This window comes from Ranitomeya imitator, chromosome 2 (assembly GCF_032444005.1).
Source record: "Ranitomeya imitator isolate aRanImi1 chromosome 2, aRanImi1.pri, whole genome shotgun sequence".
NCBI classification, from domain to species: domain Eukaryota; kingdom Metazoa; phylum Chordata; class Amphibia; order Anura; family Dendrobatidae; genus Ranitomeya; species Ranitomeya imitator.
This window is the reverse complement of record NC_091283.1, coordinates 485,894,229-485,921,582: the sequence shown is the minus strand read 5'-3', so window position 1 is coordinate 485,921,582 and position 27,354 is coordinate 485,894,229. Positions and strand designations below refer to the sequence as shown.

At 43.1% G+C, this 27,354-nt stretch overlaps 1 protein-coding gene across 2 annotated transcripts in view; it reads left to right on the top strand.

Annotated features, from left to right (window-relative positions):
• ADAM11 (ADAM metallopeptidase domain 11) overlaps window positions 1–27,354 on the top strand; it is a 241,547-nt gene that overhangs the window by 63,294 nt on the left and 150,899 nt on the right. For both annotated transcript variants that reach the window (XM_069751395.1, XM_069751394.1), the window contains exon 4: window positions 2,812–2,875. In XM_069751395.1, the coding sequence (XP_069607496.1) occupies window positions 2,812–2,875 (64 nt within the window). The remainder of the gene's footprint in view (window positions 1–2,811; window positions 2,876–27,354) is intronic.

Genomic DNA, 27,354 nt, shown 5'->3' with positions numbered 1-27,354 from the left:
TTCTTCCCCCCCACTTTCTGCACTGAAGTCTTTGAGACTGGGCTGTGAAGTTTTAGCTTATGATCAAATATTAATTTATTCACACATTTCCATGCAAACAAAATTCAGAAAATTGTTATAAGAAATCTATTTATCTATCCCATATCTATCTATCTATCTATCTATCTATCTATCTATCTATCTATCTATCTATCTATCTATCTATCTATCTATCTATCTATCTATTATCTATATGTCTATCTTCTATCTATCTACTTATCCCAAATCTATCTATCTCATATCTATCTATCTATCTATCTATCTATCTATCTATCTATCTATCTATCTATCTACAGTCATGGCCAAAAATATTGACACCCCTGCAATTCTGTCAGATAATACTCAGTTTCTTCCTGAAAATGATTGCAAACACAAAAATTTTGGTATTATTAACTTCATTTAATTTGTCTTAAATGAAAAAAACACAAAAAGAATTGTCCTAAAGCCAAATTGGATATAATTCCACACCAAACATAAAAAAGGGGGTGGACAAAATTATTGGCACTGTTCGAAAAATCAAGTGATGCTTCCTTAATTTGTGTAATTAACAGCACCTGTAACTTACCTGTGGCGCCTAACAGGTGTTGGCAATAACTAAATCACACTTGCAGCCAGTTGACATGGATTAAAGTTGACTCAACCTCTGTCCTGTGTCCTTGTGTGTACCACATTGAGCATGGAGAAAAGAAAGAAGACCAAAGAACTGTCTGAGGACTTGAGAAACCAAATTGTGAGGAAGCATGAGCAATCTCAAGGCTACAAGTCCATCTCCAAAGACCTGAATGTTCCTGTGTCTACCGTGCGCAGTGTCATCAAGAAGTTTAAAGCCCATGGCACTGTGGCTTACCTCCCTAGATGTGGACGGAAAAGAAAAATTGACAAGAGATTTCAATGCAAGATTGTGCGGATGTTGGATAAAGAACCTTGACTAACATCCAAACAAGTTCAAGCTGCCCTGCAGTCCGAGGGTACAACAGTGTCAACCCGTACTATCCATCTGCGTCTGAATGAAAAGGGACTGTATGGAAGAAGACCCAGGAAGACCCCACTTCTTACCCCGAGACATAAAAAAGCCAGGCTGAAGTTTGCCAAAACTTACCTAAAAAAGCCTAAAATGTTTTGGAAGAATGTTCTCTGGTCAGATGAGACAAAAGTAGAGCTTTTGGGCAAAGGCATCAACATAGAGTTTACAGGAGAAAAAAAGAGGCATTCAAAGAAAAGAACACGGTCCCTACAGTCAAACATGGTGGAGGTTCCCTGATGTTTTGGACTTTGCTTTGCTGCCTCTGGCACTGGGCTGCTTGACTGTGTGCATGGCATTATGAAGTCTGAAGACTACCAACAAATTTTGCAGCATAATGTAGGGCCCAGTGTGAGAAAGCTGGGTCTCCCTCAGAGGTCATGGGTCTTCCAGCAGGACAATGACCCAAACACACTTCAAAAAGCACTAGAAAATGGTTTGAGAGAAAGCACTGGAGACTTCTAAGGTGGCCAGCAATGAGTCCAGACCTGAATTCCATAGAACACCTGTGGAGAGATCTAAAAATGGCAGTTTGGAGAAGGCACCCTTCAAATATCAGGGACCTGGAGCAGTTTGCCAAAGAAGAATGGTCTAAAATTCCAGCAGAGCATTGTAAGAAACTCATTGATGGTTACCGGAAGTGGTTGGTCGCAGTTATTTTGGCTAAAGGTTGTGCAACCAAGTATTAGGCTGAGGGTGCCAATACTTTTGTCTGGCCCATTTTTGGAGTTTTGTGTGAAATGATCAATGTTTTGCTTTTTCCTTCATTCTCTTTTGTGTTTTTTTCATTTAAGACAAATTAAATGAAGATAATTATACAATAATTTGTGTTTGCAATCATTTTCAGGAAGAAAATGAGTATTATCTGACAGAATTGCAGGGGTGTCAATAATTTTGACCATGACTGTAGCTATCTGTCTGTCTGTCTGTCTATCTATTGAAATTATGACATCAAAGGAGGAGTTGTGGAATTCTGGAAATCACACGATGGATAGACATGTTAGTGATATGCAAATGGTGAAAAAATGGAAACAACATTTTCAGAATATCTCAATACTTAGTTTTGTGTATGAGCACCATTGCACATTAATCCTTCCACTTACATGTCTTGGCTGCTATCAAAGAGGTTATTAATGGTGGTCTGAGGAATGTTCTGCCACACTGAATGTTCTTGGCCAAATCATCAAGATCCTCTGCTGGCAGCTCCTTTTGAAATTACCAACAAATGACCTCCTGGATGTTGTCGATGGGAGACAAGTTCGGAGACGCAGGCCATGGTAGCCCGTTTAAACAATGTACCGTAGATTATCTATCTAATATTGCTTATAATACAATCACAATGATCAAAGAAAAATTCCTGTTATCACTTCATTTCGCATTGATCAACATCCCCCAACCCCTGAAGAATATTCATAACTACCCCAATAATAATTATGTACAAAAATACTGCAGCGCATGTGTATGGGATTGATACATTCATAGCATTTTTAGAAATGTTGTGGATTTCACAAACATCTACTGTATCTCTGTATAGGGCATATTTCCATAGCCAACTGCAATATTTCCTTACATTATTGCTACCTGATGAGGAGCTTACTTGTGTATCTGATAGTTGTCCTCTGTAAAAAGAAAGGTAATCAGTGACTGCCATAATTTTTGGCAGAATTTGTGTTGGAAAGCGTCATAGGTCACATATGATACCCGGTTTTCATTTTTTTGTAATTGATTGTACATTTTTTTTCTTTTCCCAGTAATCTCTTGTCATCGGAATACATAGAAATCCACTACAGTGATAACAACGATTCTCGTGTGCTGGTAAGTGTTTCTATGTACTCTCTTCACAGACGTTATTGGCATACTACTAGGATGTACCATCAGTGGTGATTGCCAGCGTCTGACTGCTCTGACCCTCTACAATCATCTCTTGAAGGAAGTAAAAAGCACCATGTTACTTCGCTCCTGTTGTCTCTGCTCAGCTGTTTCCAGATGCTATGGCCTCATCATTCTGCTTCCAGATGATGATGGGTCACAAAGCTCTGCCAGTGTTGCTCTCACTAGCAATATACCATCATGTCCGTCATAAGACAATCTCTCAGGTATCTGTTATAATTTTGTATTGAAACCTTTTGCATTGACAAAATTTCCATTTCCACCGGGACTTTAGCCCTAAGGGCTCATTCACACAAGTGTATACATCGAACAAGTGCTACAGTGCCTTGCAAAAGTATTTGGCCCCCTGGAACTTTTCAACCTTTTCCCACATATCATGCTTCAATCATAAAGATACCAAATGTAAATTATTGGTGAAGAATCAACAACAAGTGGAACACAATTGTGAAGTTGAATGAAATTTAATGGTTATTTTAAATTTTTGTGGAAATTCAAAAACTGAAAAGTGGAGCGTGCAATATTATTCGGCCCCTTTACTTTCAGTGCAGCAAACTCACTCCAGAAGTTCATTGTGGATCTCTGAATGATCCAATATTGTCCTAAATGCCTAATGATGATAAATATAATCCACCTGTGTGTAATCAAGTCTCCGTATAAATGCACCTGCTCTGTGATAGTCTCAGGGTTCTGTTTGAAGCACAGAGAGCATCATGAAGACCAAGGAACACAACAGGCAGGTCCGTGATACTGTTGTGGAGAAGTTTAAAGCTGGATTTGGATACAAAATGATTTCCAAAACTTTAAACATCCCAAGGAGCACTGTGCAAGCGATCATATTGAAATGGAAGGGGTATCATACCACTGCAAATCTACCAAGACCCCGCCATCCCTCTAAACTTTTATCTCAAACAAGGAGAAGACTGATCAGAGATGCAGCCAAGAGGCCCATGATCACTCTGGATGAGATCTACAGCTGAGGTGGGACAGTCTGTCCATAGGACAACAATCAGTCGTACACTGCACAAATCTGGCCTTTATGGAAGAGTGGCAAGAAGAAAGCCATTTCTCAAAGATATCCATAAAAAGTGTTGTTTAAAGTTTGCAACAAGCCGCCAGGGAGACACACCAAACATGTGGAAGAAGGTGCTCTGGTCGGATGAAACCAAAATCGAACTTTTTGGCAACAATGCCAAGCGATATGTTGAACACACCATCCCCACTGTCAAACATGGTGTTGGCAGCATCATGGTTTGGCCCTGCTTTTCTTCAGCAGGGACAGGGAAGATGGTTAAAATTGATGTGAAGATGGATGGAGCCAAATACAGGACCATTTTTGAACAAAACCTGTTGGAGTCTGCAAAAGACGTGAGACTGGGACGGAGATTTGTCTTCCAACAAGACAATGATCCAAACATAAAGCAAAATCTACAATGGAATGGTTCACAAATAAACATATCCAGGTGTTAGAATGACCAAGTCAAAGTCCAGACCTCAATCCAATCAAGAATCTGTGGAAAGAGCTGAAAACTGCTGTTCACAAACGATCTCCATCAAACCTCTCTGAGCTCGAGCTGTTTGCCAAGGAAGAATGGGCAAGAATTTCAGTCTCTCGATGTACAAAACTCATAGCAACACACCCCAAGCGACTTGCAGCTGTAATCGCAGCAAAAGGTGGCGCAACAAAGTATTACATTAAAGGGGCCAAATAATATTGCAAGCCCCACTTTTCAGTTTTTGAATTTCCACAAAAATGTTAAATAACCAATAAATTTCATTCAACTTCACAATTGTGTTCCACTTGTTGTTGATTCTTCACCAAAATTTACATTTGATATCTTTATGTTTGAAGCATGATATGTGGGAAAAGGTTTAAAAGTTCCAGGGGGCTGAATACTTTCGCAAGGCACTGTAACCAAAGTTTTATCCGATAGCACTTGGATTAATGTTATTTTATGGGGCAGTGGTGATCAGCGTTTTTTTTCTCATACCAATTCGTCATGAAAAAAATCACATCATACTGCTGTGTGCAGCACAAAACATCTGAGTGCAGTCCGATGTACACAGCCTCATAGAATGGAGAAGATGGAGAAATTTTGTTCATCATCCGAGAGAATTGGATCATATTATGATCACACTCTGATAAGAGTTTGATCCCAGTGTCATTTAAATAATCCATCTAATTCTCTTAGAAGAGAGAATCTACACTTGTTTGACCGCAGCCTTAAAAATTAAAAAAAGGAATAAGGGCCGATGCAAAAGTTTGGGCACTCTTGGAGACAAATCTTTGACCAAGGTTTCAGACCTTAATCAGCCTGTTAGGGTTATGGCTTTTTCACTGTCATCGCTAGAAAAGGCCACATGATGCAAATTTCCCAGCTTTATAAAAACCCAGCCTCCTCTAACCTTTGCAAAAAAAACAGCACCCATTGGTTCTTCTAAGCAGCTGCCTAGCACTCTGAAAAAGAAAATGGTGGAAGCCCACAAAGCAGGAGAAGGCTATAAAAGGATAGCAAAGCATTTTCAAGTTGCGCTTTCCTCAGTTTGAAATGTAATTAAGAAATGGCAGTTAACAGGAACAGTGGAGGTCAAGATAAGGCCTGGAAGACCAAGCAAAGTTTCAGTGAGAGCTGCATGTAGGATTGCTAGAGAGGCAAATCAGAAGCATATGGACTGCAAAAGACCTTCAGAAAGATATAGCAGAGTCTAGAGTTGTGGTACATTGCTCTACTGTTCAGACACCTGCACAAATATGGCCTTCTTGGAAGAGTCATTAGAAGAAAACCTTTCCTGGGTCCTCACCATAAAAATTCAGCATTGGGAATGTGCAAAATAACACCTAAATAAGCCTGTTACATTTTGGAAACAAGCCCTGTGGACCGATGTAGTTAAAATAGAACTTTGATCATGTGTGGCGAAAAAATGGCACAGAACTTGAGGAAAACAACATCTTGCCAACCATTAAGTATTGGGATGGATCAATCATGGTTTGGGGCTTGTGTTGCGGCCAATGACACGGGGAACATTTCACGGGAAGAGGGAGGAATGGATTCAATGAAATTTCAACATATTCTTGATGTAAACATAATACCTTCTGTAAAAAAGCTGAAGTTAAAAAGAGGATGGCTTCTACAAATGAATAATAATCCTAAACACACTTCAAAATCCACAATAGACTACCTCAGAAGGCGCAAGCTGAAGGTTTTGCAATGGCCCTCATAGTCCCCTTATCTGAACATCATTGAAAATCTGTGTCTTGACCTCAAAATAGTAGTGCATGCAAGACGACACAGGTATCTCACAGAACTGGAACAATTTTCCAAGGAAGAATGGATGAAAATTCTGCAAACAAAAATTGAAAGACTCTTGGCTGGCTACAAAAGTTGTTTACAAGCTGCGATACTTTCAAAAGGGGGAACTACTAGGTACTAACCCAAACCGGCCAATTTTCCTTTTTGTAATTTTTTAAATGTAAAAGATTAACATATTTTTGGGGGGCTAAACTACAAAGGAAATGTGTAATCTTTAACATTAGTGTTGTGTTAGGCAATTCAGTAACACAATGGACATGGAGGTCAGAGCACATACAGTGATCTGACAATAACCCAAAATCATAGAACGAGCTCTGAGACGTGGAAACTCTGTAGACCGCAATTCCTGATCCTCTCCAAACACAACTAGAGGCAGCTGTGGATTGCGCCTAAGGCTCCCTATGCAACTCGGCACAGCCTGAGAAACTAACTAGCCTGAAGATAGAAAAATAAGCCTACCTTGCCTCAGAGAAATACCCCAAAGAAAAAGGCAGCCCCCCACATATAATGACTGTGAGCAAGATGAAAAGACAAACGTAGGGATGAAATAGATTCAGCAAAGTGAGGCCCGATATTCTAGACAGAACAAGGATAGGAAAGATAACTTTGCGGTCTACACAAAATCCTAAAGAAAACCACGCAAAGGGGGCAAAAAGACCCTCCGTACCAAACTAACGGCATGGAGGTACACCCTTTGCGTCCCAGAGCTTCCAGCAAAACAAATAGACAAGCTGGACAGAAAAAATAGCAACAAATAGCAAAGAAGCACTTAGCTATGCAGAGCAGCAGGCCACAGGAATGATCCAGAGAAACACAAGTCCAACACTGGAACATTGACAGGAAGCATGGATCAAAGCATCAGGTGGAGTTAAGTAGAGAAGCAGCTAACGACCTCACCAGATCACCTGAGGGAGGAAACTCAGAAGCTGCAGTACCACTTTCCTCCACAAACGGAAGCTCCCAGAGAGAATCAGCCGAAGTACCACTTGTGACCACAGGAGTGAACTCTGCCACAGAATTCACAACAGTACCCCCCCCTTGAGGAGGGGTCACCGAACCCTCACCAGAGCCCCCAGGCCGACCAGGATGAGCCACATGAAAGGCACGAACAAGATCGGGAGCATGGACATCAGAGGCAAAAACCCAGGAATTATCTTCCTGAGCATAACCCTTCCATTTAACCAGATACTGGAGTTTCCGTCTTGAAACACGAGAATCCAAAATCTTCTCCACAATATACTCCAATTCCCCCTCCACCAAAACCGGGGCAGGAGGCTCAACAGATGGGACCATAGGTGCCACGTATCTCCGCAACAATGACCTATGGAATACGTTATGTATGGAAAAAGAATCTGGAAGGGTCAGACGAAAAGACACAGGATTAAGAACCTCAGAAATCCTATACGGACCAATAAAACGAGGTTTAAACTTAGAAGAGGAAACCTTCATAGGAATATGACGAGAAGATAACCAAACCAGATCCCCAACACGAAGTCGGGGACCCACACGGCGTCTGCGATTAGCGAAAAGTTGAGCCTTCTCCTGGGACAAGGTCAAATTGTCCACTACCTGAGTCCAAATCTGCTGCAACCTGTCCACCACAGTATCCACACCAGGACAGTCCGAAGACTCAACCTGTCCTGAAGAGAAACGAGGATGGAACCCAGAATTGCAGAAAAACTGCGAAACCAAGGTAGCCGAGCTGGCCCGATTATTAAGGGCGAACTCAGCCAAAGGCAAAAAGGACACCCAGTCATCCTGATCAGCAGAAACAAAGCATCTCAGATATGTTTCCAAGGTCTGATTGGTTCGTTCGGTCTGGCCATTAGTCTGAGGATGGAAAGCCGAGGAAAAAGACAAGTCAATACCCATCCTACCACCAAAGGCTCGCCAAAACCTCGAAACAAACTGGGAACCTCTGTCAGAAACAATATTCTCTGGAATGCCATGCAAACGAACCACATGCTGGAAGAACAAAGGCACCAAATCAGAGGAGGAAGGCAATTTAGACAAGGGTACCAGATGGACCATCTTAGAAAAGCGATCACAGACCACCCAAATGACTGACATCTTTTGAGAAACGGGAAGGTCAGAAATAAAATCCATAGAGATATGTGTCCAAGGCCTCTTCGGGACCGGCAAGGGCAAAAGCAACCCACTGGCACGAGAACAGCAGGGCTTAGCCCGAGCACAAATCCCACAGGACTGCACAAAAGTACGCACATCCCGCGACAGAGAGGGCCACCAAAAGGATCTAGCCACTAACTCTCTGGTACCAAAGATTCCAGGATGACCAGCCAACACCGAACAATGAAGTTCAGAGATAATTCTATTCGTCCACCTATCAGGGACAAACAGTTTCTCCGCTGGGCAACGATCAGGTTTATTAGCCTGAAATTTTTGCAGCACCCGCCGCAAATCAGGGGAGATGGCAGACACAATTACTCCTTCCTTGAGGATACCCGCCGGCTCAGATAAACCCGGAGAGTCGGGCACAAAACTCCTAGACAGAGCATCCGCCTTCACATTTTTAGAGCCCAGAAGGTACGAAATCACAAAGTCAAAACGGTCAAAAAACAACGACCAACGAGCTTGTCTAGGATTCAAGCGCTTGGCAGACTCGAGATAAGTCAAGTTCTTATGATCAGTCAATACCACCACGCGATGCTTAGCTCCTTCAAGCCAATGACGCCACTCCTCGAATGCCCACTTCATGGCCAGCAACTCTCGGTTGCCCACATCATAATTTCGCTCAGCAGGCGAAAACTTCCTGGAAAAGAAAGCGCATGGTTTCATCACTGAGCAACCAGAACCTCTCTGTGACAAAACAGCCCCTGCTACAGTCTCAGAAGCATCAACCTCGACCTGGAACGGAAGAGAAACATCTGGTTGACACAACACAGGGGCAGAAGAAAAACAACGCTTCAACTCTTGAAAAGCTTCCACAGCAGCAGAAGACCAATTGACCAAATCAGCACCCTTCTTGGTCAAATCGGTCAATGGTTTGGCAACACTAGAAAAATTGCAGATGAAGCGACGATAAAAATTAGCAAAGCCCAGGAACTTTTGCAGACTTTTCAGAGATGTCGGCTGAGTCCAGTCATGGATGGCCTGGACCTTAACCGGATCCATCTCGATAGTAGAAGGGGAAAAGATGAACCCCAAAAATGAAACCTTCTGCACACCAAAGAGACACTTTGATCCCTTCACAAACAAAGAATTAGCACGCAGGACCTGAAAAACCGTTCTGACCTGCTTCACATGAGACTCCCAATCATCCGAGAAGATCAAAATGTCATCCAAGTACACAATCAGGAATTTATCCAGGTACTCACGGAAGATGTCATGCATAAAGGATTGAAACACTGATGGAGCATTGGCAAGTCCGAACGGCATCACTAGATACTCAAAATATGTAACAAAAAAGAAAAGCATTACTGCAAAAATACGCACTCCATCAAAGAATACAAACAAAATAAATAAGATAAATAGACTGATTTTATTAACAGATCAAAAAAACACACTACAAAACGATAAAAACACAATTAAAAACAAGTAGACAACATCACAACATCACAGGTGATAAAGACCATACCTAGATGTAATAAGGCGACTAAACACAGACCAATTGGCTCATGGGGTATATGCGCTAGTAATGCCTAGAAAAAATCAAAAAATCGTGCCATATAGGTCCCTAAAGAACCATTAAAAAAAATAGTGAAAATAAGGCACAAAGATTTAATCTATAACAATAAAAATAGGCAAGATATGAGCCAAAGAAAGGGCTGAGAAGCCACCAATATACAATAATATCACTAGATATTTAAAGCATAAATAGGAGGAAACCCCCCATGGGGGACCTTCCCTGACGAAGCCTGGTCTGCCAGGCGATACGCGTGGGGACATCGTACCACCAGGTTGTATTATTATGGGGGGTTTCCTCCTATTTATGCTTTAAATATCTAGTGATATTATTGTATATTGGTGGCTTCTCTACTTGTTTTTAATTGTGTTTTTATCGTTTTGTAGTGTGTTTTTTTGATCTGTTAATAAAATCAGTCTATTTATCTTATTTATTTTGTTTGTATTCTTTGATGGAGTGCGTATTTTTGCAGTAATGCTTTTCTTTTTTGTTACATAGTTCATGTTTATTGCTGCTTCCGCACCCTCATAGTTTTGTATCTATTGGCATTTGCAGTTTTCCATTCATCGCCTTGCCTGATTGTCACCAAATTATACGCACCACGAAGATCTATCTTAGTGAACCAACTAGCCCCCTTAATCCGAGCAAACAAATCAGATAACAATGGCAAGGGGTACTGAAATTTAACAGTGATCTTATTAAGAAGGCGGTAATCTATACACGGTCTCAGCGAACCATCCTTCTTGGCTACAAAAAAGAACCCTGCTCCTAATGGCGACGATGACGGGCGAATATGCCCCTTCTCCAGGGATTCCTTCACATAACTGCGCATAGCGGTGTGCTCAGGCACGGATAAATTAAACAGTCGACCTTTTGGGAATTTACTGCCAGGAATCAAATTGATAGCATAATCACAATCCCTATGCGGAGGCAGGGCATCGGACTTGGGCTCATCAAATACATCCCGGTAATCAGACAAGAACTCTGGAACCTCAGAAGGGGTGGATGACGAAATTGACAGAAATGGAACATCACCATGTACCCCCTGACAACCCCAGCTGGACACCAACATGGAATTCCAATCCAATACTGGATTATGGGCTTGTAGCCATGGCAACCCCAACACGACCACATCATGCAGATTATGCAACACCAGAAAGCGAATAACCTCCTGATGTGCAGGAGCCATGCACATGGTCAGCTGGGTCCAGTATTGAGGCTTATTCTTGGCCAAAGGTGTAGCATCAATTCCTCTCAATGGAATAGGACACTGCAAGGGCTCCAATAAAAACCCACAAAGTTTAGCATAATCCAAGTCCATCAAATTCAGGGCAGCGCCTGAATCCACAAACGCCATGACAGAATACGACGACAAGGAGCATATCAAGGTAACGGACAGAAGAAATTTTGACTGTACAGTACCAATGGCGGCAGACCTAGCGAACCGCTTAGTGCGCTTAGGACAATCAGAGATAGCATGAGTGGAATCACCACAGTAGAAACACAGCCCATTCAGACGTCTGTGTTCTTGCCGTTCAACTCTGGTCATAGTCCTATCGCACTGCATAGGCTCAGGTTTAATCTCAGGTAATACCGCCAAATGGTACACAGATTTACGCTCACGCAAGCGTCGACCGATCTGAATGGCCAAAGACATAGACTCACTCAAACCAGCGGGCATAGGAAATCCCACCATGACATCCTTAATGGCTTCAGAGAGACCCTTTCTGAAAATGGCTGCAAGCGCAGATTCATTCCATTGAGTGAGCACGGACCATTTTCTAAATTTCTGGCAATATAGCTCTATCTCATCCTGAGCCTGACAAAGAGCCAGCAAATTTTTTTCTGCCTGATCTACTGAATTAGGCTCATCATACAGCAATCCAAGCGCCAGGAAAAACGCATCGATATCACTCAATGCCGGATCTCCTGACGCAAGAGAAAATGCCCAGTCCTGAGGGTCGCCACGCAAAAAAGAAATGACGATCCTAACCTGTTGCGCTGGGTCACCAGAGGAGCGAGGTTTCAAAGCCAGAAACAGTTTACAATTATTCTTGAAACTCAGAAATTTAGTTCTATCTCCAAAAAACAAATCTGGAATAGGAATTCTCGGTTCTAACAAAGAATTCCGAACCACAAAATTTTGAATATCTTGAACTCTTGCCGTGAGCTGATCTACACATGAAGACAGACCTTTAATGTCCATTGTAACACCTGTGTCCTGAACCACCCAAATGTCTAGGGGAAAAAAAAAGACAAATCACAGTGCAAAGGAAAAAAAATGGTCTCAGAACTTCTCTTTTCCCTCTATTGAGAATCATTAGTACTTTTGGCTTCCTGTACTGTTGTGTTAGGCAATTCAGTAACACAATGGACATGGAGGTCAGAGCACATACAGTGATCTGACAATAACCCAAAATCATAGAACGAGCTCTGAGACGTGGAAACTCTGTAGACCGCAATTCCTGATCCTCTCCAAACACAACTAGAGGCAGCTGTGGATTGCGCCTAAGGCTCCCTATGCAACTCGGCACAGCCTGAGAAACTAACTAGCCTGAAGATAGAAAAATAAGCCTACCTTGCCTCAGAGAAATACCCCAAAGGAAAAGGCAGCCCCCTACATATAATGACTGTGAGTAAGATGAAAAGACAAACTTAGGGATGAAATAGATTCAGCAAAGTGAGGCCCGATATTCTAGACAGAACGAGGATAGGAAAGATAACTTTGCGGTCTACACAAAACCCTAAAGAAAACCACGCAAAGGGGGCAAAAAGACCCTCCGTACCGAACTAACGGCACGGAGGTACACCCTTTGCGTCCCAGAGCTTCCAGCAAAACAAATAGACAAGCTGGACAGAAAAAATAGCAACAAATAGCAAAGAAGCACTTAGCTATGCAGAGCAGCAGGCCACAGGAATGATCCAGAGAAACACAAGTCCAACACTGGAACATTGACAGGAAGCATGGATCAAAGCATCAGGTGGAGTTAAGTAGAGAAGCAGCTAACGACCTCACCAGATCACCTGAGGGAGGAAACTCAGAAGCTGCAGTACCACTTTCCTCCACAAACGGAAGCTCCCAGAGAGAATCAGCCGAAGTACCACTTGTGACCACAGGAGTGAACTCTGCCACAGAATTCACAACACATTAGCCCATTTAGAGATCATTTCATGTTCAACTTGATAAATTGTTCATAATAACAGTTAGTTTAACCAGAGGTGCCCAAACTTTTACATGCCTCTGTACATATGTGTCACCATCCTGCAGTTATTTGCAATTAATATAGAAGTAATCACCAATATTACATTGTGAATAAAAGTATAATTATACCTTAAAGTTATTAACACGTCTGTCTGCCACAGTAAGAAAATGTCCACCCTTCCCCCTGATTAATTTCAGAGAAGCCGTAATTACATTCTCCATTAACCCAAAAAAGACAATATTCCAAAGGGACATAAAATTCCAAAGATCTCAGAAATAATTACAATGAAACACCAAGTTATTTAGTATTTCCCAGAATTATCTTCAACTAAGGTCCCCATAGCCACTAGACACATCTCTCCGAATATTAAAGCTGTGTCTCCAGTAGTAATCCTCATCTTTTTCAAACCTCTAATACTACTAAGAAGGTAATACATTTTTTTTCGTCAGACCTGTATCCTCCATATACTACTTCTAATGTCTATTCAATATATTTTTCTATGCCAAATAATTTCAGATTGCTTCTCTCTATTGAGAGGATTTTGCCATCCCTTTAAGGATGGAGATCCTTTTAAAGAATAAACACATGATTTTTACAGGAAAAAAAGATATTTAGGATTAATCTTTTAATATTTTTTTTCAGGATAAATTACGGTGCAATATATATATATATATATATATATATATATATATATATATATATATATATATATATATATATATATATATATAGATATATATATATATGTATATATATATATATATATCTATATATATATATATATATATATATATATATGTATATATATATATATATATATATATATATATACAGGGCCGGCTCCAGGTTTTTGAGGGCCCCGGGCGAAAGAGTCTCAGTGGGCCCCCCCTTTAACGCATACCCCGATTCATGATCGCATATAAACACAGCCATGTAGTATATAACACTGCCCACGTAGTATATAGCAGCCCACGTAGCATATAACACAGCCACGTAGTATATAGCACAGCCCACCTAGTATATAGCAGCGCAGCCCACGTAGCATATAGTAGCCCATGTAGTATATAGCACAGCCCACGTAGTATATAGCACAGCCCACGTAGTATCTAGCAGCGCAGCCCACGTAGTATATAGCAGCGCAGCCCACGTAGTATATAGCAGCGCAGCCCACGTAGTATATAGCAGCGCAGCCCACGTAGTATATAGCAGTGCAGCCCACGTAGTATATAGCAGCGCAGCCCACGTAGTATATAGCAGCGCAGCCCACGTAGTATATAGCAGCGCCACTCACTCAGGCACTGGTAGGACTAGGAGCTCCTCCTGAATCTGCCTCATAACTTCAGCAGCACGGCAGCCAGTCAGGGGCGGAGAGCAGAGCAGAGAACGTGCTCTCTCCGCCCACAAACAATGTCACACTGGCTGCCTTCTCTTAACCCCTATGTGTGCCTGCCTGGCTGCACTCACTGAGTGAGAAGATGCTTGTGTCAGAGCTGGCACATAGGGGTTAAGAGAACGCAGCCAGCAGTGACTTTGTGGGTGGAGAGAGCATGTTATCTCCTGCTCTGCTCTCCCAGCTGTATCTATGACAGCGTGAGTGGGCCCCCCTCTCTCCCCAGGGCCCCGGCATTTGCCCGGTGCGCCGGGTGCTGACGCCGGCCCTGTATATATATATGTTGTCCCACTAAATAGGTGATCAGTGTATGATCAAGGGAGATTCGATTACTTGGACCCCCACTGATTCCAAGAAAAGGGGTCTCTTATGTGAATGAAGTGGAAATACACATATGTACAAGTATGTGATTATAATTTTATTCACTTTTCTGGGACTGAAGAATCGGTTAGTCAGTCCCATAGAAGAGAAGAGAAAAATGATCACAAATGAGCACTACTGCTCCACTCACACAGTAAACAATAAAACCCTCATCCTCAGGATGGGTGGGGATCCACATGGGGATCCACATGAGACTCAAAATGGTAATTTTAATAATATTTTCTTTAATTTATGCACAATGCGCTCCAGTACAACTGAATATCAGCCCACTTCCCAACAATATGTGCAAAGGATTGGGCAGGGTTGAGCAGGATTGGAAAGGGTTGGGCAGGGTTGAGCAGGATTGGACAGGGTTTGGCAGGATTTGGCAGGGTTGAGCAGGATTGGGCAGGGACGACATCAGGCACTTTTTTCTTTAATATTCAGTAATTTCTGGGGTATTACAGGCGAGAAATGTATCCTATAAACAATGATGAATTGTGCTAATCTGTGATTTATATTTAAAGGAATGCTAGATATATTTTAATATACTGTATATAGTAATCAGAAGAACCAAAAGAAAACCTGGACAAAAAATGCACACCAACCAAAGAAAGTAAAATATTTATTAAATAAATTTTCCCTAAAAATTCTATCTACAAAAATGCATCACTCAGTTGTCTTTTCGAAGACGTACTTTTCTAATTATTTGTTATATATATTTTTTTTTTAATTGTACATGAGACAGAAAATAAGCAAGACAAAAGGAGGGATTCAAATGCATCCCCTAGCTGGGATATAATATAGAAATTTCAATTCTTTATATCATAGAAATAAGAAAAAGGAAGACTATTATCCACCACAATTGCTGTCTGTTAATTGGAATTATAGGCTTCATTTTAGCACAAGAGATATATATATATACTAGATTGTGGCCCGATTCGAACGCATCGGGTATTCTAGAATATGCATGTCCCCATAGTATATGGACAATGATAATTCCAGAATTCGCGGCAGACTGTGCCCGTCGCTGATTGGTCGAGGCAACCTTTATGACATCATCGTCGCCATGGCAACCATTATGACATCTACGTCGATACTGTGCCCGTCCCTGAATCAGAAACGTGGGATGTCTACGTCCTTTATGACATGATCGTCGCTGTGCCCGTCGCTTATTGGTCGAGGCCTGGCGGCCGTAGTATATGGACCATGATTATTCCAGAATTCGCGGAAGACTGTGCCCGTCGCTGATTGGTCAAGGCAACCTTTATGACATCATCGTCGCCATGGCAACCATTATGACATCTACGTCGATACTGTGCCCGTCGCTGAATCAGAAACATGGGATTTCTACGTCCTTTATGACATCATCGTCGCTGTGCCAATTGCTGATTGGTCGAAGCCTGGCGGCCTCGACCAATCAGAGACGTGGGATTTCCAGGACAGACAGACAGACAGAAAGACAGACAGACAGAAAGACAGACAGACGGAAAAACCCTTAGTCAATATAGAAGTGTCAGGAGGACTGATCAATACAGAAGTGTCAGGAGGAATGATCAATATAGAAGTTTCAGGAGGATTTATCAATATAGAGGTATCAGGAGGACTGATCAATATAGAATGTCAGGAGGGCTGATCAATATAGAGGTATCAGGAGGACTGATCAATATAGAAGTGTCAGGAGGACTGATCAATATAGAAGTGTCAGGAGGACTGATCAATATAGAAGTGTCAGGAGGACTGATCAATATAGAGGTATCAGGAGGACTGATCAATATAGAAGTGTCAGGAGGACTGATCAATACAGAAGTGTCAGGAGGACTGATCAATATAGAAGTGTCAGGAGGACTGATCAATATAGAGGTGTCAGGAGGACTGATCAATATAGAAGTGTCAGGAGGACTGAACAATATAGAGGTATCAGGAGGACTGATCAATATAGAGGTATCAGGAGGACTGATCAATATAGAGGTATCAGGAGGACTGATCAATATAGAAGTGTCAGGAGGACTGATCAATATAGAGGTATCAGGAGGACTGATCAATATAGAGGTATCAGGAGGACTGATCAATATAGAAGTATCAGGAGGACTGATCAATATAGAAGTGTCAGGAGGACTGATCAATATAGAGGTATCAGGAGGACTGATCAATATAGAAGTGTCAAGAGGACTGATCAATATAGAAGTGTCAGGAGGACTGATCAATATAGAAGTGTCAGGAGGACTGATCAATATAGAAGTGTCAGGAGGACTGATCAATATAGAAGTGTCAGGAGGACTGATCAATATAGAAGTGTCAGGAGGACTGATCAATATAGAAGTGTCAGGAGGACTGATCAATATAGAAGTGTCAGGAGGACTGATCAATATAGAAGTGTCAGGAGGACTGATCAATATAGAGGTATCAGGAGGACTGATCAATATAGAAGTGTCAGGAGGACTGATCAATATAGAAGTGTCAGGAGGACTGATCAATATAGAAGTGTCAGGAGGACTGATCAATATAGAAGTGTCAGGAGGACTGATCAATATAGAAGTGTCAGGAGGACTGATCAATATAGAGGTATCAGGAGGACTGATCAATATAGAAATGTCAGGAGGACTGATCAGTACAGAAGTGTCAGGAGGACTGATCAATATAGAAGTGTCAATCAGAGACGCGGGATTTCTACGTCGATGCTGTGCCCGTCGCTGATTGGTCTACGTCCTTTATGACATCATCGTCGCTGTGCTCGTCGCTGATTGGTCGAGGCCTGGCGGCCTCGACCAATCAGAGATGCGGGATTTCTACGTCGATGCTGTGCCGGTCTCTGATTGGTCGAGGCCTGGCGGCCTCGACCAATCAGAGATGCGGGATTTCTACGTCGATGCTGTGCCGGTCTCTGATTGGTCGAGGCCTGGCGGCCTCGACCAATCAGAGAGCCGGGATTTCCAGGACAGACAGACAGACAGACGGAAAAACCCTTAGACAATTATATATATATAGATATACACATATATACACCAGATGGTAGCCCGATTCTAACACATCGGGTATTCTAGAATATGTATGTAGTTTATTTATGAAGATTTTAGCATATATTGAATACACAGGATTTGGCCGGCCGCGACCAATTAGCGAAGTGTGGTTCAAATCCCGCGCCAATTCGCGGCCGGATTGCGCCTGTCACTGATTGTTCGCTGCCGCCACGTAGTATATAGCACAGCCACGTAGTATATAACAGCCCACGTAGTATATTGCACAGCCACGTAGTATATTGCACAGCCATGTAGTATATAGCACAGCCCACGGAGTATATAGCACAGCCCACGGAGTATATAGCAGCCCACGGAGTATATAGCACAGCCACGTATATAGCACAGCCCACGGAATGTATAACAGCCCACATTGCATAAAACAGCCACATAGTATATAACAGCCCACACACGCAGTATATAACACAGGCCACGTAGTGTATAACACAGGCCACGTAGTGTATAGCACAGCCACGTAGTATATTGCACAGCCACGTAGTATAATGCACAGCCCACATAGTATATTCCACAGCCCACGTAGTATATTGCACAGGCCACGCAGTATATTGCACAACCCACGCAGTACATTGCACAGCCCACGCAGTACATTGCACAGCCCACGTAGTACATTGCACAGCCCACGTAGTACATTGCACAGCCCACGTAGTACATTGCACAGCCCACGTAGTACATTGCACAGCCCACTTAGTATATTGCACAGCCCACGTAGTATATTGCACAGCCCACGCAGTATATTGCACAGCCCACGCAGTATATTGCACAGCCCAAGCAGTATATTGCACAGCCCATGCAGTATATTGCACAGCCCACGCAGTATATTGCACAGCCCACGCAGTATATTGCACAGCCCACGCAGTATATTGCACAGGCCACGCAGTATATTGCACAGCCCACACAGTATATTGCACAGCCCACGCAGTATATTGCACAGCCACGTAGTATATTGCACAGCCACGTAGTATATTGCACAGCCCACATAGAATATTGCACAGCCAAATAGTATATTGCACAGCCCACGTAGTATATTGCCCAGCCCATGTAGTATATTGCACAGCCACGTAGTATATTGCACAGCCCATGTAGTATATTGCACAGCCCACGTAGTATATAGCAATGTGGGCATCATATCCCTGTTAAAAAAAGAATAAAAATAAAAAATAGTTATATACTCATCTTCCGTTGGCCCCCAGATCGAAGCGGTTACCGAGACGCTCCTCGCGCGCTCCGGTCTGAAGAGTGCATTACAGTCTCGTGAGATGATGACGTAGCGGTCTCGTGAGACCGCTACGTCATCATCTCATGAGATCGCAATGCATGGACCGGTCACCGGAGTGTCGAGAGGAGCGGGAAAGGCCTGTTTTGAATCCGAGGGGCCGACGGAAGGTGAGCATATAACGATTTTTTATTTTTTCAATTATTTTTAACATTACATCTTTTTACTATTGATGCTGCATAGGCAGCGTTAATGGAGTGCGTTACACCGCGGCATAACACGGTCCTTTAGCACTGCCATTAACCCTGTGTGAGCGCTGACTGGAGGGGAGTATGGAGCGGGCACTGACTGCGGGGAGTAAGGAGCGGCCATTTTGCCGCCGGACTGTGCCCGTCGCTGATTGGTCGTGGCTGTTTTGCCGCGACCAATCAGCGACTTGGGATTTCCGTTACAGACAGACAGAAAGACAGACAGAAAGACGGAAGTGACCCTTAGACAATTATGTAGTAGATATACAGACCAAAAGTTTGGACACACCTTCTCATTTAAAGATTTTTCTGTATTTTCATGACTATGAAAATTGTACATTCACACTGAAGGCATCAAAACTATGAATTAACCCATGTGGAATTATATACTTAACAAAAAAGTGTGAAACAACTGAAATTATGTCTTATATTCTAGGTTCTTCAAAGTAGCCTCCTTTTGCTTTGATGACTGCTTTGCACACTCTTGGCATTCTCTTGATGAGCTTCAAGAGGTAGTCACCGGGAATGGTTTTCAATTCACAGGTGTGCCCTGTCAGGTTTAATAAGTCGGATTTCTTGCCTTATAAATGGGGTTGGGACCATCAGTTGTGTTGTGCAGAGGTCTGGTGGGTACACAGCTGATAGTCCTACTGAATAGACTGTTAGAATTTGTATTATGGCAAGAAAAAAGCAGCTAAGTAAAGAAAAACGAGTGGTCATCATTACTTTAAGAAATGAAGGTCAGTCAGTCCCAAAAATTGGGAAAACTTTGAAAGTGTCCCCAAGTGAAGTGGCAAAAACCATCAAAAGCCACAAAGAAACTGGCTCACATGAGTACTGCCCCAGGAAAGGAAGACCAAGAGTCACCTCTGCTTCTGAGGATAAGTTTATCCGAGTCACCAGCCTCAGAAATCGCAGGTTAACAGCAGCTCAGATTAGAGACCAGGTCAATGCAGCAGACACATCTCTACAACAACTGTTAAGAGGAGACTTTGTGCAGCAGGCCTTCATGGTAAAATAGCTGCTAGGAAACCACTGCTAAGGACAGGCAACAAGCAGAAGAGACTTGTTTGGACTAAAGAACACAAGGAATGGACATTAGACCAGTGGAAATCTGTGCTTTGGTCTGATGAGTCCAAATTTGAGATCTTTGGTTCCAACCACCGTGTCTTTGTGCGATGCAGAAAAGGTGAACGGATGGACTCTACATGCCTGTTCCCACTGTGAAGCATGGAGGAGGCGGTGTGATGGTGTGGGGGTGCTTTGCTGGTGACACTGTTGGGAATTTATTCAAAATTTAAGGCATACTGAACCAGCATGGCTACCACAGCATCTTGCAGCGGCATGCTATTCCATCCGATTTGCGTTTAGTTGGACCATCATTTATTTTTCAACAGGACAATGAGCCCAAACACACCTCCAGGCTGTGTAAGGGCTATTTGACCAAGAAGAAGAGTGATGAGGTGCTACACCAGATGACCTGGCCTCCACAGTCACCAGACCTATCCAATCGAGATGGTTTGGGGTGAGCTGGACCGCAGAGTGAAGGCAAAAGGGCCAACAAGTGTTAAGCATCTCTGGGAACTCCTTCAAGATTGTTGGAAGAACATTCCCGGTGACTACCTCTTGAAGCTCATCAAGAGAATGTCAAGAGTGTGCAAAGCAGTCATCACAGCAAAAGGTGGCTACTTTGAAGAACCTAGAATATAAGACATAATTTCAGTAATTTCAGTTGTTTCACACTTTTTTGTTAAGTATATAATTCCACATGTGTTAATTCATAGTTTTGATGTCTTCAGTGTGAATGTACAATTTTCATAGTCATGAAAATACAGAAAAATCTTTCAATGAGAAGGTGCGTCCAAACTTTGTCACCAGGTTTTTGCCATTTAATCTGAGAGAAGCATAATGTAGGTGCTGATACTCTTAAGGTACCGTTACACTAAACGATTTACCAACGATCACGACCAGCGATAAGACCTGGCCATGATCGTTGGTAAGTCGTTGTGTGGTCGCTGGGGAGCTGTCACACAGACAGCTCTCTCCAGCGACCAACGATCCAGGAAAAGAAGGCATCGTTGAAACTGTCTTCAACGATGCCGAAGTCCCCGTGCAGCACCCGGGTAACCAGGGTAAACATCGGGTTACTAAGTGCAGGGCCGCACTTAGTAATCCAATATTTACCCTGGTTACCATTGTAGAAGTAAAAAAAAACAGTACATACTCACATTCTGATGTCTGTCACGTCCCCCGCCGGCATCGACAGGGTTAAAACTGCTTTCGGCAGGAGCGCTGCTAATGCACGCTCTCCGGCCGAGAGCTTCCTTGCACTGACTGTCAGCGCCGGCAGTAACAGCGGTGACGTCACCGCTGTGCTCTGCTTTACGGCCGGCACTGACAGTCAGTGCAGGGAAGCTCTCGGCCGGAGCGCGTGCATTAGCCGAAAGCAGTTTTAACTCTGTGGACGCCGGCGGGGGACGTGACAGACATCAGAATGTGCGTATGTACTGTTTTTTTTTTTTTACTTTTATAGTGGTAACCAGGGTAAATATCGGGTTACTAAGCGCGGCCCTGCGCTTAGTAACCCGATATTTACCCTGGTTACAAGTGAACACATCGCTGGATCGGCGTCACACACGCAGATTAAGCGATGACAGCGGGTGATCAGCGACCAAAAAAGGGTCCTGATCATTGCCCAGCGACCAACAATCTCCCAGCAGGGGCCTATTCGTTGGTCGCTGTCACACATAACGAGATCGTTAGCGGGATCGTTGCTACGTCACAAAATGTGTGACGTTGCAACGATATCCTTAACGATATCGTTATGTGTGAAGGTACCTTTACTCCAGTGATATGTCACTTGCTGGTGTGGATCCTATAATTTTGATAGTCATTGCTTTCTCTTCTGCAGATCTAGCAGAGCTTGTACTGCTGAGCTCTGTATATCCTCACCCACACCACTGATTGGCAGCTTTCTGTGTGCATTGACAGAAAGCTGCAAATCACTGGTGGGGTCAGAGTTACACAAAGCTGGTGACTAGGAGGCACGAGTCACCTAGTCCTGTAGTGATAATCTCCTGCTAATATGCAAATTGTCTCTTCAGAGAGGAAGAGGACTAGAACCCTAGTGCCACCTATTGCTTAACATGTCACTCTCCGCAAGGAGAAACGGTACTTCTTGGATCCCGGTCAGACGCCTCTCTCTCAGCCAAACCAGATCTCCACTTTGCACTGACAAGGGGCAGTACCCCAAAACAGTGTCTGCAAATTGAGATTCTGGTTTGGCTCTTATCCTAAGTCATATGATAAGGCTCGTTAAAGGGTCCACATTGACTGTTAGGCTGCCGTCACACTAGCAGTATTTGGTCAGTATTTTACATCAGTATTTGTAAGCCAAAACCAGGAGTGGAACAAATAGAGGAAAAGTATAATAGAATCATATGCACCACTTCTGTATTTATCACCCACTCCTGGTTTTGGCTACAAATACTGATGTAAAATACTAACCAAATACTGGCTAGTGTGACGGCAGCCTTAGGATTGCTGCTTCCAATAGGTGGCACTAGAGTTCTAGTCTTCTTCCTCTTTGAAGAGACAATTTGCATATTTGCCAGAGAAGCATTGCGGCTTTAAGTCTCCTCATCTCGACATGCTTAACATGTCACTCAGGGATTCAAGTCAACCAGGGATTCAAGCTTCAGGAGGCTAATTTGCATATTCCAGGTGCCTTCTGGGAGAAACGAAGTCTCCCTAAGCTAGAAGATCGTTGAGTACAGCCGGGACCAGCTGCTTCGAAAGCATCACCAAACCAGGGATTCAAGCTTCAGGAGGCTAATTTGCATATTCCAGGTGCCTTCTGGGAGAAGCGAAGTCTCCCTAAGCTAGAAGATCGTTGGGTACAGCCGGGACCAGCTGCTTCGAAAGCATCACCAAACCAGGGATTCAAGCTTCAGGAGGCTAATTTGCATATTCCAGGTGCCTTCTGGGAGAAGCGAAGTCTCCCTAAGCTAGAAGATCGTTGGGTACAGCCGGGACCAGCTGCTTCGAAAGCATCACCAAACCAGGGATTCAAGCTTCAGGAGGCTAATTTGCATATTCCAGGTGCCTTCTGGGAGAAGCGAAGTCTCCCTAAGCTAGAAGATCGTTGGGTACAGCCGGGACCAGCTGCTTCGAAAGCATCACCAAACCAGGGATTCAAGCTTCAGGAGGCTAATTTGCATATTCCAGGTGCCTTCTGGGAGAAGCGAAGTCTCCCTAAGCTAGAAGATCGTTGGGTACAGCCGGGACCAGCTGCTTCGAAAGCATCACCAAACCAGGGATTCAAGCTTCAGGAGGCTAATTTGCATATTCCAGGTGCCTTCTGGGAGAAGCGAAGTCTCCCTAAGCTAGAAGATCGTTGGGTACAGCCGGGACCAGCTGCTTCGAAAGCATCACCAAACCAGGGATTCAAGCTTCAGGAGGCTAATTTGCATATTCCAGGTGCCTTCTGGGAGAAGCGAAGTCTCCCTAAGCTAGAAGATCGTTGGGTACAGCCGGGACCAGCTGCTTCGAAAGCATCACCAAACCAGGGATTCAAGCTTCAGGAGGCTAATTTGCATATTCCAGGTGCCTTCTGGGAGAAGCGAAGTCTCCCTAAGCTAGAAGATCGTTGGGTACAGCCGGGACCAGCTGCTTCGAAAGCATCACCAAACCGCGCGCCTTACGGCGCGCAAATTTTTGCCTGTAGGACATTATTGCAAGAGAGCTTGGCTGAGTAGATTACACAAGAAGGAAAACACACAGCAAGTCAGCAGGATCTAGGAGCAACATGGCAGATGTGACAACCTACATGGTGAGCTGCAGCATGTGCTACATGTTCACAGATCGACCAGAAGAAGAATCCAATTTCACCTGTCAGAAGTGTAGACTAGTGGCCCTTTTAGAAGAAAAGGTGCGTGGTCTGGAAGAAAGAATAACAACTTTGAAACTCATCAAAGAGAATGAAGACTTTCTAGACAGAACAGAAGCATCTCTACTGGTCACAGAAGGTGAAAAAAGTGTCAGAGAACCTCCAAAAGCAGATGAGTGGAAGCATGTGACCAAAAGAAGCAAGAAGACCATGGAGAAATCACCAACCACACAACTGAAGAACCGATATCAAATCTTTGTAGAGGATGAAGATGGCACACCTAAGAATGAAGCAATACCAGCAAGCAAAAAAGAAAAGGGCACACAGCAACAAGTGACAGCAAAAAGTACAGCCAAGAAGCAACGAAGAGTGGTGGTGGTGGGAGACTCACTACTGAGAGGCACAGAAGCAGCCATCTGCAGACCGGACATAACTGCAAGAGAAGTATGCTGCCTTCCAGGTGCGATGATCAAGGATGTGACCGATAGGATACCAAAGCTCTTCAGCTCCAAGGACGTCCACCCATTTCTTCTGATACATGTTGGCACCAATGACACGGCAAGGAAGGACCTACCGACAATCTGCAAGGACTTTGAAGAGTTGGGGAAGAAAGTAAAGGAACTGGATGCACAGGTAGTTTTTTCTTCTATCCTTCCAGTAGACGGGCATGGCACCAGGAGATGGAACAGGATCCTTGATGCAAACAACTGGCTAAGACGATGGTGCAGACAACAAGGATTTGGATTCCTGGACCACGGTGTGAATTACTGGTATGATGGACTCCTCGCCAGAGACGGACTACACCTCAACAAACCTGGGAAACACACATTCGCCAGAAGACTTGCTACACTCATCAGGCGGGCGTTAAACTAGAAGAAGAGGGGACGGGAAGAAAAACATTAGACTCGAACAAAGACGACCCAGGAAAACATACTCAGAAGGGAGGTAAGAACATTTCTAAAACAATCCACAGTGAGGAGATTGGAACAAAACAAAATCCTCTAAACTGCATGCTCGCAAACGCCAGAAGCCTGACAAACAAGATGGAAGAACTAGAAGCAGAAATATCTACAGGTAACTTTGACATAGTGGGAATAACCGAGACATGGTTAGATGAAAGCTATGACTGGGCAGTTAACTTACAGGGTTACAGTCTGTTTAGAAACGATCGTAAAAATCGGAGAGGAGGAGGGGTTTGTCTCTATGTAAAGTCTTGTCTAAAGTCCACTTTAAGGGAGGATATTAGCGAAGGGAATGAGGATGTCGAGTCCACATGGGTTGAAATTCATGGAGGGAAAAATGGTAACAAAATTCTCATTGGGGTCTGTTACAAACCCCCAAATATAACAGAAACCATGGAAAGTCTACTTCTAAAGCAGATAGATGAAGCTGCAACCCATAATGAGGTCCTGGTTATGGGGGACTTTAACTACCCGGATATTAACTGGGAAACAGAAACCTGTGAAACCCATAAAGGCAACAGGTTTCTGCTAATAACCAAGAAAAATTATCTTTCACAATTGGTGCAGAATCCAACCAGAGGAGCAGCACTTTTAGACCTAATACTATCTAATAGACCTGACAGAATAACAAATCTGCAGGTGGTTGGGCATTTAGGAAATAGCGACCACAATATTGTGCAGTTTCACCTGTCTTTCACTAGGGGGACTTGTCAGGGAGTCACAAAAACATTGAACTTTAGGAAGGCAAAGTTTGACCAGCTTAGAGATGCCCTTAATCTGGTAGACTGGGACAATATCCTCAGAAATAAGAATACAGATAATAAATGGGAAATGTTTAAGAACATCCTAAATAGGCAGTGTAAGCGGTTTATACCTTGTGGGAATAAAAGGACTAGAAATAGGAAAAACCCAATGTGGCTAAACAAAGAAGTAAGACAGGCAATTAACAGTAAAAAGAAAGCATTTGCACTACTAAAGCAGGATGGCACCATTGAAGCTCTAAAAAACTATAGGGAGAAAAATACTTTATCTAAAAAACTAATTAAAGCTGCCAAAAAGGAAACAGAGAAGCACATTGCTAAGGAGAGTAAAACTAATCCCAAACTGTTCTTCAACTATATCAATAGTAAAAGAATAAAAACTGAAAATGTAGGCCCCTTAAAAAATAGTGAGGAAAGAATGGTTGTAGATGACGAGGAAAAAGCTAACATATTAAACACCTTCTTCTCCACGGTATTCACGGTGGAAAATGAAATGCTAGGTGAAATCCCAAGAAACAATGAAAACCCTATATTAAGGGTCACCAATCTAACCCAAGAAGAGGTGCGAAACCTGCTAAATAAGATTAAAATAGATAAATCTCCGGGTCCAGATGGCATACACCCACGAGTACTAAGAGAACTAAGTAATGTAATAGATAAGCCATTATTTCTTATTTTTAGTGACTCTATAGCGACAGGGTCTGTTCCGCAGGACTGGCGCATAGCAAATGTGGTGCCAATATTCAAAAAGGGCTCTAAAAGTGAACCTGGAAATTATAGGCCAGTAAGTCTAACCTCTATTGTTGGTAAAATATTTGAAGGGTTTCTGAGGGATGTTATTCTGGATTATCTCAATGAGAATAACTGTTTAACTCCATATCAGCATGGGTTTATGAGAAATCGCTCCTGTCAAACCAATCTAATCAGTTTTTATGAAGAGGTAAGCTATAGGCTGGACCACGGTGAGTCATTGGACGTGGTATATCTCGATTTTTCCAAAGCGTTTGATACCGTGCCGCACAAGAGGTTGGTACACAAAATGAGAATGCTTGGTCTGGGGGAAAATGTGTGTAAATGGGTTAGTAACTGGCTTAGTGATAGAAAGCAGAGGGTGGTTATAAATGGTATAGTATCCAACTGGGTCGCTGTGACCGCAGGGGTCGGTATTGGGACCTGTTCTCTTCAACATATTCATTAATGATCTGGTAGAAGGTTTACACAGTAAAATATCGATATTTGCAGATGATACAAAACTATGTAAAGCAGTTAATACAAGAGAAGATAGTATTCTGCTACAGATGGATCTGGATAAGTTGGAAACTTGGGCTGAAAGGTGGCAGATGAGGTTTAACAATGATAAATGTAAGGTTATACACATGGGAAGAGGGAA